We start from the raw sequence: 19,853 nt of genomic DNA, 5'->3' as shown, positions 1-19,853 counted from the left end.
GGTTCAATACAGGTTTTTCATAACTTTCCTACTTTTCAATTCTATCCACCTAGAAATAAAACCCAGTGCTTATTTTTTTTTATTGTCTTGCTAACACATGGCGAAGCTTAGAATGATTGATGTATTTATTCCCTGAGATCCCTTTCTTCTTCTATCCCACCTAGACTTGCACCTTTCAAGTCATAAGTGACCTCCCTATCCTTCCTACAAAATGTACTACAGGTCGAATATCCTTTTTCCGTGCATCCGAAAACCGAACACATCCAAAAGCTGAACATATTTTGCACGGAAGTCAGTGACCCGAGCCGACACAACCCTTGCCAACTGGACCCGACCTTTAGCGCAGGATGTTCAGTACGATAGGAATAGCACATTCGAAAACTGAATATCCGACTAAGAAAACACCATCGGTCGCTAGAGTTTCGGATAAAGGATACTCAACCTGTACCTCTCATTTATCTGTGTGGGGCTCCATTTGCCAACTATTTGTCCATCCTAGTGGAGAAGGAAGGGAGGCAGAAGAGTTTGAGGGAAGCCCATTGAGTAGGGTCAAAGTAAGTGAAGGCCCAGCCTTCAATTCTCAGGAATTGAGATGCAAAGAGATTCACAAACAGCCAGGGGGTGGAAGTGGCAACTAAGAGAGGTTGGGGTTTATGTGAGGGATGGGTTTGAAGAAAAGGATGAGAATTTCAACATAGACAATTTGGGGGAACAGAGAGCAAACGTATGTCAGCAGGAACAGAAGTCAGTTAGGATTTGGTGCAGGACAGCTAAGTTTGAATTAGATGGAGGATATGTGAGGTCTGCAAGTCGCATTGAATCTGAAAGTGACATAATGTGAATAGTGGTTTTTGTGGCAGTGGAGATGGGATGAAGCAGAAGTCAAGGCCATGTTGCAGGGATGGAAGTAAGGGGCAGACAATGACTGTTTTTGAAAAGCAAGAGCATCGAAGGTAGAGGTGAGAGGAGAGGTTTAAAGAAATTGCCGGTGGTAAAGCTCATACTCAGTAGAGGACCGGTACAAAAGTGAGAAGTTGTAGAATTTCTTCCATGGATTGTTGGTGATGATAGTACAATTGGAATTTGCGCAAGTGGTAAGGGAAATGAGAAGATGAACACATATGATTGTCAGAAAGTAGAACCGTGGAAGCCATGAGATGTCATTAGATAGTGGCGGGTTTCTAAGGACATGTATAGGGAGACTGACGTGAAGGATAAGATTCATGGAGATCAGCAGTGGATGAGCTTAAAGGCTTTCGGAGAAATTGCTGCCTGCCCATCAAATATTGGGGGCTCCTCATAAGTAGCACAGAGGGTAGTCGTTATTTGCCTAAAGATCAATAGGTGAATATTCTTCTGGGGGTTGTAAAAAAAAAAGGAAACCGGATTTGAGCCCTGATTAGAAGTAGCAGAAATTCAAATTCATATAAGGCAGCATCTCATTGTACAACTGAGAACAGAAGAAATGTGTAAATAGGTAATTTCTTAAGCTGATCATTATCTTCCTCCTGGTAGGATTATTTTTTTATATATGTTAGGGATTGACACAGGAATAACAGGCGAGGAAAACCATTTGACCAAAAATATGCAATATCTCCCTTTCCCATTGTCGCATTTCATTGTTTCTTATATGACTTCAGAGTTTTTGCCTTCACTAATCCTTCTGAAAGATCATGCCATACATTAATTACTGTGTAAAGAAGAACTATCTGATACCAGTTTTAATTTAATCTTCACTAGCTTCAATCTGTGTCTCCTTGTCCTACACACTCAATTTAATATGAAGTAATATTGTACATGTACATTTTGTGCTCTTCTGACTCTTGTATATTCTACAAAATCACCTCTCAAATGTTTCCATTCAAGGTAGATAACCTAGGATTCTTGACTCTTTCCTGCGATCTCATCCCTAACAGTTGCAATCAGCCTTATGCCAGTTCCCTGCCCTGCAGTCCATGCTTGAATCTCTCCTGTTCTCGTATTTATAACCAATTGTTTAATGAATTTGGGTAAAATTCATTTGTCCACTATTTTATTATTTCTTAAATCCTTTAAGTTATCCTTATTTTAGTGGGTTAACAACTTCCTAAAAATGTTTGGACTCATTCATTTATTTTGGTGGCGTTAAATATATTGAATATGAAAATGCCTGCAGAAATAATATGCACTTCAAAGTAAGTTCTTGGCAGAAAGGCAAAATGATTGAGATGAGGTCTGAGACTATGCTGCGTCAGTAATAAATCAATACGGTCAACAGATAACAAAATCTAAGGATGCAGAGATCGTAAGTATCTCTGGGAATCATCACTATTGTACCTGGGTTTAGCTTTAAAAGAGGAAAACTTTGCATTGACCTTTGACTAGAGTATTCCAAGTACCATTGCAAGGAAGAAAGGAATTTATCCAATTTATTTCCAGAATTCTCCCAAGTAATGAGCCATTGTACCATTATTTATTCATGGTTACCTGGTTTTTATATGTGGTAATTGTGTATTAAATTTAATTCCTCCAATTCTTTGATAACAGCCCTATAATTTCATTAGCCAGTCAGGGTTTTATTTTACAGCTTATAGACATTGTTCTAAAGCTCCACAGAAGTTTGAAATATGCTTTTTTTAAAAAATTGTTTGGTGTATATTTACGAAATCACACCTAGGATTTTTGTTTCTGGTAATTTTATTTCCAGAATGTCAATTTCCCCCAAAAAAGTGCTGTGATTTAACTATCTCTCATCTATCATGCATGGCAGACTTTCCTTTCTCCTTTTCTGCATGGAATAAAATGATACCCTCAAACATGCACCAATTGTTCTTTTTTTTAAAATAGTAATAAGTGCTTTTGTATTTGGTCATTATCTTGGAGGACTGTTGGAAGTTTTGAATTTACTCAATTGTCCAGTTCAGTATTAATCAGGGACCATAGTATGTTGTAATGTAGTGCTGATTTTCATACTTAATAGAAAGAGTGGCACAAAAAAAATTAAAATAATTTCACATTTATAATGACTATCTAAAATTGCTTAAAGAAGGTGACTTGACGTTTACACTAATTAAACTTGAATTGCAAGGTACGAGAACATTATACTACTGAGATGTTGAAAATCAGAAATAAAAACAGTCAGTTCTGACAAAAGCTCACAGACCTGAAACGTTAACTCTGCTTCTGTCTCCACAGATGCTGCCTGACCTGCTGAGTATTTCCGGCATTTTTTGTTTTTAATTTAAGTTATAAGGTATTTTGTGAATGTACCTTGAAACAGGCAAATTACACACAATCCTATATTTTTAAAATAAACAAATCTGGCATGTTCTGACCTCAAGGCTCTGCTGGTGAAGAAAAAAAGTTGTTTCATCTTCTAAATGCCAGCTAATAAAAAAGGATTTTTCTTATGGAAACTATGGGCGGAATCGTCCCAGATTTGCACTAGATGCGGCAGCAAGCAGGAAAAACGATGTTTTATCCTCCAGCCGCAATGGCGGCTTTTTGCGCCGCATCGCCCCAAACCCGCTGTATTAATTATGCATTCCTGGGATACACTCCGTTTCGATGGCGGGAGGGCTCCGATTCTCCTGCCACGCCATCGCCTCGCCGCTTCATCATGCCAAGCACCACATTTAAAGTACAGCTGCACTTAGCGCTTCCAGCCCAGGACTGCAGCAAAGAAGACATGGCCCCGAAAGGCAAGAAGACTGCAGTCCTCGAGCACCTTTTGGACACCGGCTGTGATGTCCTCTACCCCTGCTCTGGCCTCAGGAGGGGCAGCTACATTACCACTCTGGCTTGGTAGGTGATGGTAGTGGTGATCAGTGCCAATGCTGCGCAGAACAGGTTGCCCATCCAATGCAGATAGAGGATGAATGATCTCATCTTTACAGCCAGGGTATGGCAACCATCTCTTTTTTTTATTCATGGGTTGTGGGCTTCGCTAGCTGGGGCAGCATTCATTGCCATCCCCAATTACCATTGGGAAGGTGGTGGTGAGCTGCCTTCTTGAACCGCCACAGTCCATGTGGTGTAGGTACACCCACAGTGCCGTTAGGAAGAGAATTCCAGGATTATGACCCAGCGCCAGTGAAGGAACGACGATGTATTTCCAAATCAGGATGGTGAGTGAATTGGAGGGGAACTTCCAGGTGGTGGTTTTCCCATCCATCTGCTGCCCTTGTCCTTCTAGATGGCAGTGGTTGTGGGTTTGGAAGGTGCTGTTGAAGGAGCCTTGGTGAATTCCTGCAGTGCACCTTGTAGATGTTATACACTGCTGTCAGTCTGCGTCGGTGGTAGAGGAAGTGAATGTTTGTGGATATGGTGCCAATCAAGCAGGCTGCTTTGCCCTGGGTGGTGTTGAGCTTCTTGAGTGTTATGAGAGCTGCACTCATCCAGGCAAGTGGGGAGTATTCCATCACATCCCTGACTTGTGCCTTTTAGATGGTGGACAGGCTTTGGGAAATCAGGAGGTGAGTTACTTATTGCATGGTACCTGCTCTTGTAGCCACAGTATTTATATGGCTAGTCCAGTTCAGTTTCTGGCCAATGGTAACCCCCCAGGATGTTGATAGTGGGAGATTCAGCTATGGCAATGCAATTGAACATCAAGGGGCAATGGTTGGATTCTCTCTTGTTGGAGATGGTCATTGCCTGACACTTGTATGGCACGAATGTTACTTGCCACTTATCAGCCCAGCCCTGGATATTGTCCAGGTCTTGCTGCATTTGGACATGGACTGCTTTAGTATCTGATGAGTTGCAAATGGTGCTGAACATTGTGCAATCATCAGCGAACATCCCCACTTCTGACCTTATGATGGAAGGAAGGTCATTGATGAAGCAGTTGATGATGGTTGGGTCTAGGACACTGCCCTGAGGAACTCTTGCGGTGCTGTCCTGGAGCTGAGATGACAGACCTCCAACAACCACAACCATCTTTCTTTGTGTTAGGTATGACTCCAACCAGTGGAGCGATTTCCCCCTGATTCCCATTGACTCCAGTATTACTAGGGCTCCTTGATGCCATATTCAGTCAAATGCTGCCTTGATGTCAAGGACAGTTACCCTCACCTCACCTCGGGAGTTCAGCTCTTTTGTCCATGTTTGAACCAAGGCTGTAATGAGGTCAGCAGCTGAGTGGCCCAGGGGGAACCCAAACTAGGCGTAGGTGAGCATGTTATTGCTAAGCAAGGCCATTTGATAGCACTGTTGATGACCCCTTCCATTACTTTACTGATGATGGAGAGTAGACTCATGGGGCGGTAATTGGTCGGGTTAGATTTGTCCTGCTATTTTTGTGTTCAGGACGTACTTGGGCAATTTTCCACATTGCTGGGTAGATGCCAGTATTGTAGCTGTACTGAAACAGCTTGGCTAGGGGCACAGCAAGTTCTGGAGCACAAGTCTTCAGTACTATTCATCACTCTAAACTCTCACACTCAAGCCCATCACACATTCACTAGCATCTCACTCACTGCCAGCTCAAGGAACATCATCCCCATCCTCACACATGTACCATCACATGTCTATCTGGCCTCATCTCCTCTTGAGACTGCCTCTTCAGCCCTCACCATCTTGAGGCTACTTGCGCAGATCAATATGTGCCCCACACACACCCTGGGATACCCTCCTTCCCCAGTACAGCCCTCGTCCTGCATCCTCTTCCATTGTCTGAGGCCACTTCTCCCCCTTCCCAAGCAAACCCTAGCTGCCCAGCCATTGAAAATCCACCTACATATGGCTGATCTTGTAGGTAGAGACCTGCCCGTGAGCCCCCTAAAAGTGATGTGGTGCTGTCTGTGAAGTCCGGTGCTGATGTCTGCGAGTGCTGACTGAAGCAAGATAGGCAAACCTTGAAGTTCTAAGCGAATTGCAGCCCATCAAGTGCACCCCTTATATGTGCTGTTGTGGAACACATTGGCATATTTTCCTGACGATGTGGGCAGACGATCCAGCCTGGGCTTTGTGGGGGGGAGGGGAGAATAAATAGGGCAGGCTGTCCTTATAATGATATTCTGATGTATTACAATGAGGTTCCCAAAGTCTGATGACTGGGAACCCGGCTGAGCGGATGATCATAAACTGGTTTCACGATATCGTGAAACCAATTTTTGGCCTTCTCGCCATATTGGTCGCTCTCGCCACCGAACACGCCCAACGCCAGCGGGCATGGAAAATCCCAGCCTATGGATGGCACCTGTACTTATCTGTTGTCCAGCATGTGTTACCATCCCAGCAAGCAGGAAAGAATTGTGCACATGCTGGATCCCTGGCTGTTAGATAATTCCCTGGAAATGTAGTTGCTTTTAACATGAATAACTAGATATCAGCTGTTGCATCAGGTTTTGAAATGTATGAAATAAGATGGGTGGAAACGGTGAAGTATGGAGGTGGCGGGGGGGTGTGGGAAGGTTGGGTTTCAAGTCCTGGAAATTTACAGGTATGATAGGGTGCATTGTGATTGTGAAATGGACAAGAAATTTTCTGAGTCAAGTTTCTATGTAAATTTAGATTTTATTTATTTCCTTACCCATGAGAATGGCATCTTTCCTTTATATCTCATTCATTTTTATCTGCATCTTTCTTTTCCTTTCTTTCTCTCTCCCTCCCTTTTGATAGGATCAGTCAATACTGATATCTCTTTTCTTTGGCCACATTGATACATATATACCCCTATCCACCTCTTCCTCCTCTTCCTCTCATCTTAGTAGTTCATTGCTCATTCAAATCTGTCTCTCATCAAAAGTTCTTCTACTTCGTTGGTTCGTTAGCAAATTTTTCATTTTCATGAAACAGCAAGCGACCAGAACAAATATGGTAACGTTAACCCAGTTTTACAGGTAAAATGGATGCAGATAAGGCATGTTATTCGTCATTTTATTTATATTCCTACTTAACCGTCACTTAGTCACCCTGTGTCCTTTCCTCAATGCTCACTTTCTAAAACTTGAACTTTCTTCACTTTGAGCATAGACTCAGGACAGAGTTTCCCACTCTACCTTCTACCGCTAGGAAATATTTTAAAGTTAAATCATTAGCAGATCCCCCCTCTGAATGTCCAAGTGCCTACATAAATAATGGTGCAACCCAGGGATGAAAATTTGGTACCTCGAGTCCTTGTGGTCTGAAATATTTTTTTTTCTTCATTCATTGACAGGATGTGGGCTTCGCTGGCTAGGCCAGCATTTATTGCCCATCCCCAATTGCCCTTGAGAAGGTGGTGGTGAGCTGCCACCTTGAACCACTGCAGTCCATGTGGTGTAGGTATACGCACAGTGCTGTTAGGGAGGGTGTTCTAGGATGTTGACCCAGTAATAGTGAAGGAACGGCGATACATTTCCAAGTCAGGATGGTGAGTGGATTGAAGGGGAACTTCCAGGTGATGGTGTTCCCATGTATCTGCTGCCCCTGTCCTTCTAGATGGTAGCGGCTGTGAGTTTGGAAGGTGCTGCCTAAGGAGCCTTGGTCAGATTCTGCAGTGCATCTTGTAGATGGTATACACTGCTGCCACTCTGCATCGATGGTAGAGGGAGTGAATGTTTGTGGAAGGGGTGCCAGTCAAGCGGTCTGCCTTGTCCTGGATGGTGTCAAGCTTCTTGAGTGTTGGAGCTGCTCTCATCCAGGCATGTGGAGAGTATTCCATCACACTACTGACTTGTGCCTTTTAGATGGTGGACAGGCCTTGGGAGTCAGGAGGTGAGTTACTCATTGCAGGATTCCTAGCCTCTGACCTGCTCTTGTAGCCACAGTTTCTGGTTCATGGTAACCCCCAGGATTTTGATAGTGGCGGACTCATCGATGGTAGTGCATCATTGAATTAGCTGAAGCGTGGCATGGGTAATGCTGGGGACCTCTGGAGGAGGCCGAAATGGACCATCCACATGGCACTTCCGGCTGAAGATCTATTTCAGATGTGTCGTCAATGTGCTTCTCCAATCTGAAAAATATCCCTGCTGACTTAATTGATTTATAATGTAAATTCTTTATCTGCTTTGTTGCACAACAAGTGAACATAAAAAGCAACAGTTTTGATCGAACTCAGTTAATTCAATCAGTATCAATTTCTTCCGCATAATACAAAATAATTAACATACTACACTTTGCACATCAACTAAGATATGATATTAGCAGTCAATAGCCCCAACCACAATCTTGCCACTCCTGAATGTTCTCAGTCACTACTAGGTATTCCTCTTACACAACTAAGGTACAAAAACTAATATCAGTGCAAAAGAAACCCCCTTTACTACACATCTTCTACATTCTGGATTTAACTAGTTTTCCTTCTCTTAATGTTGAATTGAAATAACCCAACTGCAGTTTTATTATGTTGGGCCTCTATGATCATTTAAATATTCTAATGCTCTTGCAAGGTGGTTCACCTGTCACTGAAGCCTCAGAGGTGAACAGCTGCTGATTGTCCAGAAAGGATAATTGAAGTAGCTGTGAGTGTGGTCTGGAGCAGCTCGACTAGCTGAGGGCCCAGCTCCAGACTGTTGTGTTCAGTGTCAAATGTGAGAGCCTCTGTCAGCCGACTGTGTGAAACCAACAAAGGTACTGGGTGAAAGGTTTGCAGGGGAGTGGGCATGCTGTCATCTTTGGAGAGGATGGCATGAGCCTGTTCCAGGGAGCCATCACTACTGTCATGGGACTGTGCCTCTACATATCCACTGCTCTGCATGGGGGGCGGGGAGAAAGTAGATTGAAGATGGTAATGATGCTCTAAAAGCCTCTATTCATGCTCTCCACACATATTCATGTTTTCCTTCAGAGAATGAAAGCATGAGGAGTGCTAGCTCCCAGAACCATGATGGCAGCAGCCTGAGCTCCACACACAACTGTCCTACAGCTCTCATTTCATCATTGTGGGGCCTTCCACTGCAGTGTTCAGAGAGCTCAATCCATGGTTTACTGCATGGTCTGAATGCCTTGCCTAACAATGCCACAGAAGCTGGACCTGGACTTCATCGTGCTCATGTGTGCAACCTCACTAGCAAAAAGGAACGACAGAACTTGAAATTATACAACTCCTGTCAAGATATCAGGGTACCCCAAAGCATTTGACAAAATAAATTTCTTTTGATTATTTCTTTTGATTATACAGTATTACTGTATTAGTAATACAGGCAATGTGGCAGCAATTTGCACATGACAAGCTCCCACAAACATCGTCAGTCCCCCATCCCCTCCACCGCACAGATAGCATGCTCCTGAAGTAAAATTGATTAGAGGGCTTCAATATCACTAAATAAGTGGGCTGCCAGCACTAGTTGCACTGTTTAATAGCAGCTCACCAGATAGGAGACTGATTATCGGGTGTTTGTGATGCAATTTAAAGCCAGCGTGCACCTCTTAAAGGGAAGGCACACTTTTCCCCCCGTCGAGGGGGTTGTGCGGGGCTGGGTGGAAGTGGGCGCGAACCCGATCGGCGCCCCCGATTGGATCTGCACTGCCATTTTACGTGCACTCATTGTGGGGGTAGGAGGTGGGTGGTCCCCTGAGTCAGGGCCTGCGCTTTTTCACGCAAGCGCATGAAAGAGCGCAGAAATCTCCCTGAGGCACAGAGGTGCTTCAGGGAGATTAGTTTAAAAGTTTAGATAAAGAAAAGAGAATATTTTAAGACATGTCCCCTCATGTGACAGTGTCGCATGAGCTGGGACATGTCAAGGAACATTAATGAAAAACTTTATTTAATTTATAAACCCTTCATGAAACCTCATCCCACCTGTGGATGAGGCTCCATGAAAAATGCGAAGGCCGCCTGGGCTCTTCACCTGCCCGCCAACCTTGAGGTTGGACGGGCAGCTCAGTTTATTACGTTAATTGATATTTAAATGGCCTTAATCGGCCTTTGACAGTTCAACGGGTGTGCAGGCGAGTGAAAATCTAAATGATGCGCAGTGACGCCGAGCCAAAAATTCTGGCCATGGTGTTTCTTGCATATTTTGAAGCCTCACCACAAAATTGGTATGTGAAACACCAATAACCTGAAAATTACATGAAAAATAAATTTCTACCCCATTCACTTCTAACTGGTATTCTTCTGTTTGGAAACCTAACCAATGGCATTTTCTCAGCTCCCTATGTTCACAACTTGAGGGCCTGTGAGCACATGCTCCCCTGCTGAGCATCAGGGACCCGAGATCTCCAATGCAATTGGTGTGAGATGTTTATCGATTACCAAGATGGCTAACAGATCACTTGTTATGTATGCAGTGTTTGGGGAAATAACATTAAATCAAAATTCATTAACATTATAACCACTTACCACCGCTGTGTCTTTTTTAAAAAGAAACTTGGGTGAATGCAATTTGTTTTAAAATGCCATTCTTAAATATGATGTTTCCCCAAATACTTTCTGCAGAAAAATGGACAAATATCCCAAAATGTAACGATGCCTTAGCATGCTTGCAAATTTTAAACCATCTTGTTTTTTTTTCTATTGTTTGGCCTGTTGAATACAAACACAGTCCCTTTCGGTTCTTAAAATAAACTATTTTTTTCCACCAGAAGGAGGCCGTTCAGCTCATCGAACTTCTGTCGGCTCTCTGCAAGAACAAATTAGCTGGTCCCCTGCCTTTTTCCTGTAGTCCTGCAAATGTGTAGACCCCCTTTATCTGGTAGCAGACCATCACTCAGACTTGTGTGTCTCCAATATGTCCTGTCTTTTCTAACTGCTTCAGCTGTCTTTGCCCATTTAGTCCCATGGAATTTACCACCTTCTCTATCAGTTGTTTTTGTAAACCAGAGACCTGCTGGTGGGGGTCAGTTAGCTCAGTTAGCTAAATGGTTAGAGTGTGATGCAAACTGACGCCACTCGCGCGGGTTTAATCCCCATGCTGTGATAGTTTATGGAGGTTGGCCTCCTCTCCTTGACCCATACTTGCAGAATGGTGTCCCTCAAACTATATAGAACCAATCGTCTCTTTTTAATGGAGAAAGATGCCTGTAGTCCTTTGTGAACTATGGACAGGATTTTCGCTTCGTCAGGCGCGGCGGGCGGGCCTGGGGGCGTCCACAAAACAGACCGCCACCTGCAATCGGGCCCCAACCGCGATTTCCCGCTGGCTGGCCAAAAAAGGTGCACTGAAAGGCTCAGCGCTGCCAGGGTGGGGGCAGGAGGAGGGCGAGCACGGAAGTCTGCGCATGCGCAGGGGAGCACATGCTGAGAGCTCCCTGAGAGCACAGAGCTGCCTCAGGGAGCTGAAGATTTGGACAAAGGAAAATAAAGATTTAATAAATGATATAAACTTGTTCCCACATGTGATTTAGTCACATGAAAAGGGACATGTTTAAAACGAAGTGGAAAATTTTTTTGTGTTTTATTACTTATCGTTGGAAACCTCATCCCGTCTGTGGATGAGGTTTCGTAAAAAATGCAAAGGTCGCCTGGCCTATTCGCCCGCCTGCCAACCGAACGGCTGAGTGGGCAGTGAAAAACATAACTTAATTAATCGCTTAAGGGACTTAATAGGCCTCTTAAGAGTCGGCAGGTGAGCTGCCAACTCTCGCACACATCCGCTGACTGAAAGATTGCAAGAGTGTGCGATGACATCATGTGTGATTTTACGCCCGATCAGGCCGGGCGCGCGCTTGCCTGATGAATGTAAAATCCTGCCCTATGGCTAATTACTTGCTGATGTCAAAAGCGTCTTAGAACCTCTTTAATGATTTCTGCATATTACCGTCTTTTCAGTTTAACTATCAATGCCCAGAAAGGATTGCTGCTTTATTCACGCTGAATGCAAAGCTTCTGATAATATAGATTCGTCAAAACTGTCCATATTTTTAAAATTTGAGTTTTGCTTATGCATGTTAAACTCTCAACTAAATCAGCATGCACAAACTTGGAACAAAATAACAGAAGAAGGCATGTATTAATTAATTGTATTAATTTAACATTCACAACTTTTACTAACAAAACTAACTCCTCTACATTTCTGATCTGTAAAATTTTCAGCTGGAACCTGCCATTAAAATCTATGCAGATAGAAGTGGAACTCCTAAAAAACGAAAAGCACCACCACCACCAACCAGTGTTATGCAGGTAAAAGGAAAAGCATCTAACGAATGACCATTTAATTAGCAGCATAAATGTTTTAGATAGAAATTCAGTTGCACTGAATCTTTTAAGAACGGTTAGTTACAGAATTTCTCAGACTGATTAAAACAATGTTTAGCCGTTTTGTTTTTCTATTACGATGAGGATTTACGACTGGCAGTCAGCACTTTAAATATTGATACTTTGTGGTGTTTTGTCTAGGGTCCCCAGCCTAGTGAGGTACTAACTCCAGAGTCCCACAGTCCTCGTTCATCAGACTACGAGCCATCTAAAGTGGAAGCATCATCTGTTAAGGTCATTTTCCAATCTAATGTCCAGTTTAATTTTGACTTATCTACATCCAAATGAGTGAGAAATATCATGATTTCGAATATACTTTGAAAGAACACTTTTCTGTAGAGACCTTGGTCACAGAAAAATTAAAAGATTCAAATTTGTTTTCTTTACTTCAGTGGACTATAAAGAAGTTCTACTGGAGGAAACTCTTCTGGGCAATGTTATAATTCTAATAAACTTATGCTGTTCAGATGCAAGTTAATACTAGAGACATTAAATAGCCAAGTTTAAAAGACATGTAATACTGCTTACTGCGTTTATTGTGTCTGAGGGAAAAAGTGCAAATGTACAATTATATGCTGGTTAATATAAAGAATTGTCAGCAGCTTTGTTGGGAGTTGAATTGCTGCCAAAAGGAGGTTCCTCTCCTTTACCGAGAGGTTTGAAGAAATAGGCTAAATTTTAATCTTTTTTTTGAAAAATGGAAGGTTTTCATTGGCTATGGGGTTAACGTCTGAAAAATCTGCTTCACAATCCAAACCAGCCTCTGATCTCTGCATGTCTAATTTTAACTGAGACCAGAAGGTGGGTGGGCGGGCAGCTAATCAACAGGTTGAAACTTTAAATATGGTAACAAGGCTGCAAGCCGGATTGTCATTCAGCTTTTCGACTTCAGGTGCTGTTGACAATGTTTCCTGAGTACTGGGGAACCCGGCAACTTTGTTGTGGTGAGGTCTTGGTGGATTCAGGAGATGTGTCTTTGCACCTACCTCTTGGATCCAGGTGAGTGCCTGAGGAGCCTCCGCAATCAGGCACCATCCCCAATGACCACCTTCTTCCCAGGACTGACAGCCTACCCAATTGACCTCCCTCCCTCCTTTTGCACCCCTGTTCGACCCTGTCCCTTCCTGGTCGACCCCCCATTGACTTAACTGCTGCTGTGACCTTCACTGACCGGTTCCCTGCCCATCTAGAGGCCCAGGCTGTCAATCAGGTTGGCCTGGGGACCAATCAGTGATACCACAGACACACTGGAGTTAAGACTCCATGGCTAGTGTGGGAATCTCAAATTGCAAGTTCCCCATGGCTTTCTGGCCGACCCACTCTCTGTCAGTCAGAGAAATAAAAATATCTGGTGTTATTTTTGGAATATAAGTAATATGATGCATTTTGAATTTGTTAAAGGCAACAGTTTGTGTTATGCAATCTGTTATGCAATCTGGAAAGAAACATTTCTAACCTCATCACCCCAACCCTCTAACAGATGCGCACTTATGAAACAAAATTGTGTTGTCATTCATAGCAGACAGTGCATTCTTTCTAAATGTCCAAATAACATTTAGCTTAATGGGAGGAATTTAATTAACCTCCCACACCCCAAGAGCAGGCTGGGAGACGGCCGGGGAGTATCTTTGCCTTTGCCGATAGCAGGCCGTTAACTGCTTGATTGGCGTTGAAACCCCTCAGGGCTGCTGCGCGGTGGATTTCTTCCAGTTTTCTGGCTGGTGGACAGTGGCACCACTGCAACCAATAAATCCAGGACAACATGTGCGATTTATTTGTAACGTAAAATTATTTTTAAAACTCGTTTTCATTTCTGTTTGGAGGTGATGACCTTGCTCATTTTGATATATTTGTGGTGCAGGAAAGGGAGAACAATGAGGAAATGAGGAAGCTTCAAGCAGAGAAGGCAAATTTATTGGAGATGATACAAAATCTAAATCAACAGCTACGGGACAAAAACTCCCAAGAGGTATTTTTCTTTTAGATTGAGCATACCTGTTGTTTCAATGGATGGTGGGCCAATTGCAATTTTCAGGGTAAGGGTATCAAGGGACACAGAACAAACTTGAGTAAATAGGGTTCAGATGACCCCTGACCTAATTGATTGGTGGGATAGGCCTGAGAACAGGCTGAAAGTCTGATTTCTGTTCCTATGGTCATGCTACAGCTTTGCACTGGATAAGAGCCTGCTCATTATGAGCATCTTGCAGTGTATCACAGAATCACACAGTGCAGAAGAGGCCCTTCGGCCCATCGAGTCTGCACCGACACGTGAGAAACACCTGACCTACCTACCTAATGCCATTTACCAGCACTTGGCTCATAGCCTTGAATGTTATGATGTGCCAAGTGCTCATCCAGGTACTTTTTAAAGGATGTGAGGCACATCCCGCCTCCGCCACCCTCCCAGGCAGCGCATTCCAGACCGTCACCACCCTCTGGGTAAAAAAAAGTTTTTCCTCACATCCCCCCTAAACCTCCTGCCCCTCACCCTGAACTTGTGTCCCCTCGTGACTGACCCTTCAACTAAGGGGAACAGCTGCTCCCTATCCATCCTGTCCATGCCCCTCATAATCTTTTACATCTCGATCAGTTCGCCCCTCAGTCTTCTCTGCTCCAACGAAAACAGCCCAAGTCTATCCAACCTCTCTTCATAACTTAAATGTTTCATCCCAGGCAACATCCTGGCGAATCTCCTCTGCACCCCCTCCAGTGCAATCACATCCTTCCTATAATGTGGCAACCAGAACTGCACACACTACTCCAGCTGTGGCCTCACCAAGGTTCTATACAACTCCAACATGACCTCCCTACTTTTGTAATCTATGCTTCGATTGATAAAGGCAAGTGTCCCATATGCCTTTTTTTACCACCCCACTAACATGCCCTTCCGCCTTCAGAGATCTATGGACACACACGCCAAGGTCCCTTTGTTCCTCAGAACTTCCTAGTGTCATGCCGTTCATTGAATACTTCCTTGTCAAATTACTCCTTCCAAAGTGTATCACCTCACACTTTTCAGGGTTAAATTCCATCTGCCACTTATCTGCCCATTTGACCATCCCATCTATATCTTCCTGTAGCCCAAGACACTCAACCTCACTGTTAACCACCCGGCCAATCTTTGTGTCATCTGCAAACTTACTAATCCTACCCCCCACATAGTCATCTATGTCGTTAATATAAATGACAAATAATAGGGGACGCAGTACAGATCCCTGTGGTACGCCACTGGACATGGGCTTCCAGTCACGAAAGCAGCCTTCTGTCATCACCCTCTGTCTCCTACAACTAAGCTAATTTTGAATCCACCTTATCAAATTACCCTGTCTCCCATGTGCATATGCTTCTTTATAAGTCTCCCATGTGGGATCTTGTCAAAGGCTTTGCTGAAATCCATATAAACTACATCAACTGCACTACCCTCATCTATACACCTGGTCACCTCCTCGAAAAATTCAATCAAATTTGTTAGGTATGACCTCCCTCTGACAAAGCCATGTTGACTATCCCTGATCAAACCTTGCCTCTCCAAGTGGAGATAGATTCTCTCCTTCAGAATTTTCTCCAATAGTTTCCCTACCACTGACGTGAGACTCATTGGTCTGTGGTTCCCTGGCTTATCTCTACAGCCCTTCCTAAATAACGGAACCACATTAGCTGTTCTCCAGTCCTCTGGCACCTCCCCCGTGGCCAGAGAGGAATTAAAAATTTGGGTCAGAACCCCTGCGATCTCCTCCCTTGCCTCCCTCAGCAGTCTGGGACACAAATCATCCGGACCTGGAGATTTGTCCACATAAGCCTGCCAACACCTCTAATACCTTGTCACTCCCTAAATCAATTTGCTCAAGAACCTCGCAGTTTCTCTCCCCGAGTTCAATACCTTCATCCTCATTCTCTTGGGTGAAGACAGATGTGAATGCTTGTTCAACACTCTACCGATGTCCTCTGGCTCCACCCATAGATTGCCCCCTTGGTCCCGAATGGGCCCTACTCTTTCCCTGGTTATCCTCTTCCCATTGATATACTTATAGAATATCTTGGGATTTTCCTTACTTTTACCAGCCAGAGTTTTCTCATATCCCCTCTTTGCTCTCCTAATTGCTTTCTTAAGCTCCACCCTGCACTTTCTGTACTCCACTAATGCCTCCGCTGATTTGCTCCCCTTGTACCTGCTAAAAGCCTCTCTTTTCCTTCTCGTCGTATCCTGAATATCTCTGGTCACACATGGTTCTCTGGGCTTGTTACTCCTTCCAATCACCCTAGAGGGAACGTGTTGAGCCTGTACCCTCCCCATTTCCTTTCTGAACGTCCCCCACTGTTCTTCTGTAGATTTCCCCACAAGTAGCTGTTCCCAGTCTACCTTGGCCAGATCCTGCCTTATTTTACTAAAATCCGCTCTCCCACAATGCAAAACATTTTTTTGCAACTTGTCTATTTCTTTCTCCATAACAAGCTTAAATTGTACCATGTTGTGGTCGCTATCACTAAAATGCTCCCCCACCACCACCTCAGCCACCTGTCCGGCTTCATTCCCCAGAATTAGGTCCAGCACTGTGCCGTCCATTGTTGGACCCTCTACATATTGACCTAAAAAGTTCTCCTGTGCACATTTCAAGAAATCCACTCCATCCAAGCCCTTAACACTATGTCTATCCCAATTAATGTTGGGAAAGTTGAAATCACCTAATATAATACAACCCTCTTGTTATTATTTTTACACACCTCTGCAAATTGTGCACATATTTGCTCCTCAATTTCCCACTGACTATCTGGGGATCTATAATAAACACCTAACAATGTGGCTGTCCCTTTTTTATTCTTAAGCTCTATCCACAAAGCTTCATTTGATGCCCTCTCCAAGATATCATCTCTCCTTACTGCAGCAACTGACTTCTTAACTAATAATGCAATGCCTCCTCCTCTTTTACCCTCTTCCCTGTCTCGCCTGAAGATCCAAATCCCGGAATGTTGAGCTGCCAATCCTGCCCCTCCCTCAACCACGTCTCTGTGATGGCTACTATATCACAATTCCACCTGTCAAACCTCACCCTTAGTAGTTTAATATAATTGTAAAAAAATAAAGCTGATGGCTGTGTGTTCAACCTCCATGTGAATATGATATGCATGAAATATAATTCCATTTCAGAACTACTTGCAAATCAGAAATAATCCTTTTGAACAGATGCTGGAAATTGAAGCTTAATCTCTTTTATATTGATTTTTTTTAAATTTTAGGCACAACAAAATAACCTCAAAAGGCAAGACTGTAGAAATAGTGAAGAAGTGTCATTTGATGCAATAGGTATAGTATAAGGTTATTGGCCTGTACATTGTGCAACTACTTCTGATAATTGTGTAACTGTTTTGTTGTTGCCAAATATGTCCTGCAGCATAAATGGACAAATTCAGTGCAATTTTGTAATCCCTTCCAATGGAGCAGTTCCATTTTATAAATTGGTTTAAGAAGCCTGGCTAGGCTTTCAATTGCCAGGTGTTCTCCTGAGCCCTCTTCGATTGTCAGGGCCTCTCCTCAGCCTTGTCCACAAGGTCTGCCAACCGTAGCTCTTTTTCTGCTTGGAGCCCCTTTCTGTGCTCCTCTTTCTTCTTAACTGGGACCTCTTCCTGTCCCCTGGCTGGGGCTCCTTTTATTATGGCACTCCACTCTGAGTCACATGATCCACATTTTCGCACCATTTACTTATTGCATGGGGGCACTCAGCCCGTCCTCGGCCCCAAGAACTGCAAAATGTCGGATTGTGCATGCTCCGTCGGTTTCCGGCCCACGCATGCAAGAAACTCTCAAGGACTGTCAGGATTTGGCGTTCTGGACCTCTGCTCCGCAAGATCATAAGCTTGGATCTCATAACAGTCTTTGTCAGCATTCTGATGTTCCTCATCTATTATCTATGAGTGACTATTTCTTGCTTCCACAACCTTGTTCACAAAAAAAACCCCTGAAATCTCAGCTGGTAGGTTGCAAGGATATTTTAATTTAATATAAACAGGCGGGGCAGATGAGAAAATGGCCAACTAGAAATGGCCAATTATGCAGTTCTCTTCAGAGTTAACATAATAAAGAGTCCATGACTATCTGCATATTTTGATATTGTACTCCCATTCCCAATTCCATTTCATTTTTTTATAGAACAGCAGTGATTTTTATCACTGATTTCTCTTTGCTTACAATACTCGTGTAAATTTGCACCATATGTTATGAAATTGGACCATGCTCAAATGTCTGGGTGTAATATTTATCAACTGCAGTTCACTTTTCAAGTACGTGACTTTCATTCCACATTTCAAATGTATCAAAGATTTCTCTTTAGGTGCTCAAGTGTGTATTCATTTCTGGTTTGATTGCCTCTTAGGTAGCGGAAGTAAAAAAACGGAGGTATCGTGTGTAGAGGAACCAGATCAAATAACGGCATTGCAATCCCGAATTGCTTCTCTTGCAGGGCAAAATAAAGAGCTGTGGGATATATTGCAGGTACTTTGGATAATCTGAGATTCTTTACCATTTATTCATCAATAGTTGAATTCCTTTGCAGTTCTATGTTGAAATCTGTACCTTCAAAAATGTGAAACATCCTATGTGTGCTCCGCTAATAATTATTATTTAAAGTACTGTAAGAAAAACCTGCTTTTGTGCCATTGAAATTTAATACAAGAGAAATTGTTCAACATAGAAATATTTAAGTGTATCTTTCATAATGTTGCTCATGGGCCAAGGCTGAAGTCTGAAATATTGTAGTGGATGCAGAGGCTAAGAGCAAACAAGTCAAAATCAAGACAGAGAAGAAAGCAAGTGTATGCAAGATTCATAGTCTGTAAGAGCTGTGGAGCACAAGAGTGTAGGGAAACCTAGTATATCGGAATGCAGGGAGCAAATGGCCAAGAGAAGGATGAAGCTAAGTTACGACCTAGCTTTTTATCTTTGCTGAGGAGTTTGAAATCAATTTACTGAGCTGACTAAATCAGGAAAAGAATGCGGTGCCTGCATCTTGGAGAATTTTATTTTCTTAACCAATTGAAACAGTTGAAACACAGAGAGCGATGGTAAGTCTTCACTATAAGTTGTGGTTGTGTTCCTGAAAATCATGGCTTTAAGTGTAACAGCTTTATTTGAATCATGGGTTCCCATAGGATTCAATTTTAAAGCCAGAGTTCGATTCCTTCGGACATTTTTTGCCCTGAAAATCCAATGTACAAGTTGAAATACTGTGCCCTAACAGCACGGTGGATGTACCTACACCATATGAACTGCAGTGGTTCAAGAATAGAGCTCACTATCACCTCCTCAAAGATGTCATAGTCAAAAAGACAAAGTGGGTGTTGACGGTGGTGATATAAGCTAAAGGATGTGCTAATGGTGACATTAAGGGTAGAAAGCAGGATGAGCAAGTGACAGATGGCCCTAGCGAGGGTGAGGTGGAAGGAAGGGATTGAAATAGGCTAAAAGGTGGAGATAAAACAATGGATGGAAATAAATTTAAAAATAATAATAGAAATAGGTGGGAAAAGAAAAATATATAATAATTATTAGAAAAAAGGGGATCGTAAAAGGGGTGGGGATGGTGGAGAGAGTTCATGATCTGAAGTTGTTGAACTCAATGTTAAGTCCGGAAGGCTGTAAAGTGCCTAATCGGAAGGTGAGGTGCTGTTCCTCCCGTTTGCGTTGAGCTTCACTGGAACATTGCAGCAGGCCAAGGACGGACATGTGAGCTGTAGCTGTGGGAGTTGGTGG

The 19,853-nt window shown here is 43.2% G+C and overlaps 1 protein-coding gene across 5 annotated transcripts in view; it reads left to right on the top strand.

Moving 5' to 3' along the window:
- The window catches only part of rai14 (retinoic acid induced 14), a 249,163-nt gene that overhangs the window by 209,544 nt on the left and 19,766 nt on the right, over positions 1-19,853 (top strand). For 3 of the 5 annotated variants that reach the window (XM_078551675.1, XM_078551656.1, XM_078551666.1), the window contains 5 exons: positions 11,945-12,031; positions 12,248-12,340; positions 13,968-14,075; positions 17,345-17,411; positions 18,478-18,596. In XM_078551675.1, the coding sequence (XP_078407801.1) occupies positions 11,945-12,031; positions 12,248-12,340; positions 13,968-14,075; positions 17,345-17,411; positions 18,478-18,596 (474 nt within the window). The remainder of the gene's footprint in view (positions 1-11,944; positions 12,032-12,247; positions 12,341-13,967; positions 14,076-17,344; positions 17,412-18,477; positions 18,597-19,853) is intronic. The other 2 variants (XM_078551693.1, XM_078551684.1) reach the window with 1 other exon arrangement.

The sequence above is a fragment of the Cetorhinus maximus genome, chromosome 1 (genome assembly GCF_964194155.1).
Source record: "Cetorhinus maximus chromosome 1, sCetMax3.hap1.1, whole genome shotgun sequence".
Taxonomy (NCBI): domain Eukaryota; kingdom Metazoa; phylum Chordata; class Chondrichthyes; order Lamniformes; family Cetorhinidae; genus Cetorhinus; species Cetorhinus maximus.
Note: the sequence above shows the minus strand (reverse complement) of the source record. Positions and strands in the feature narration are given on the sequence as shown.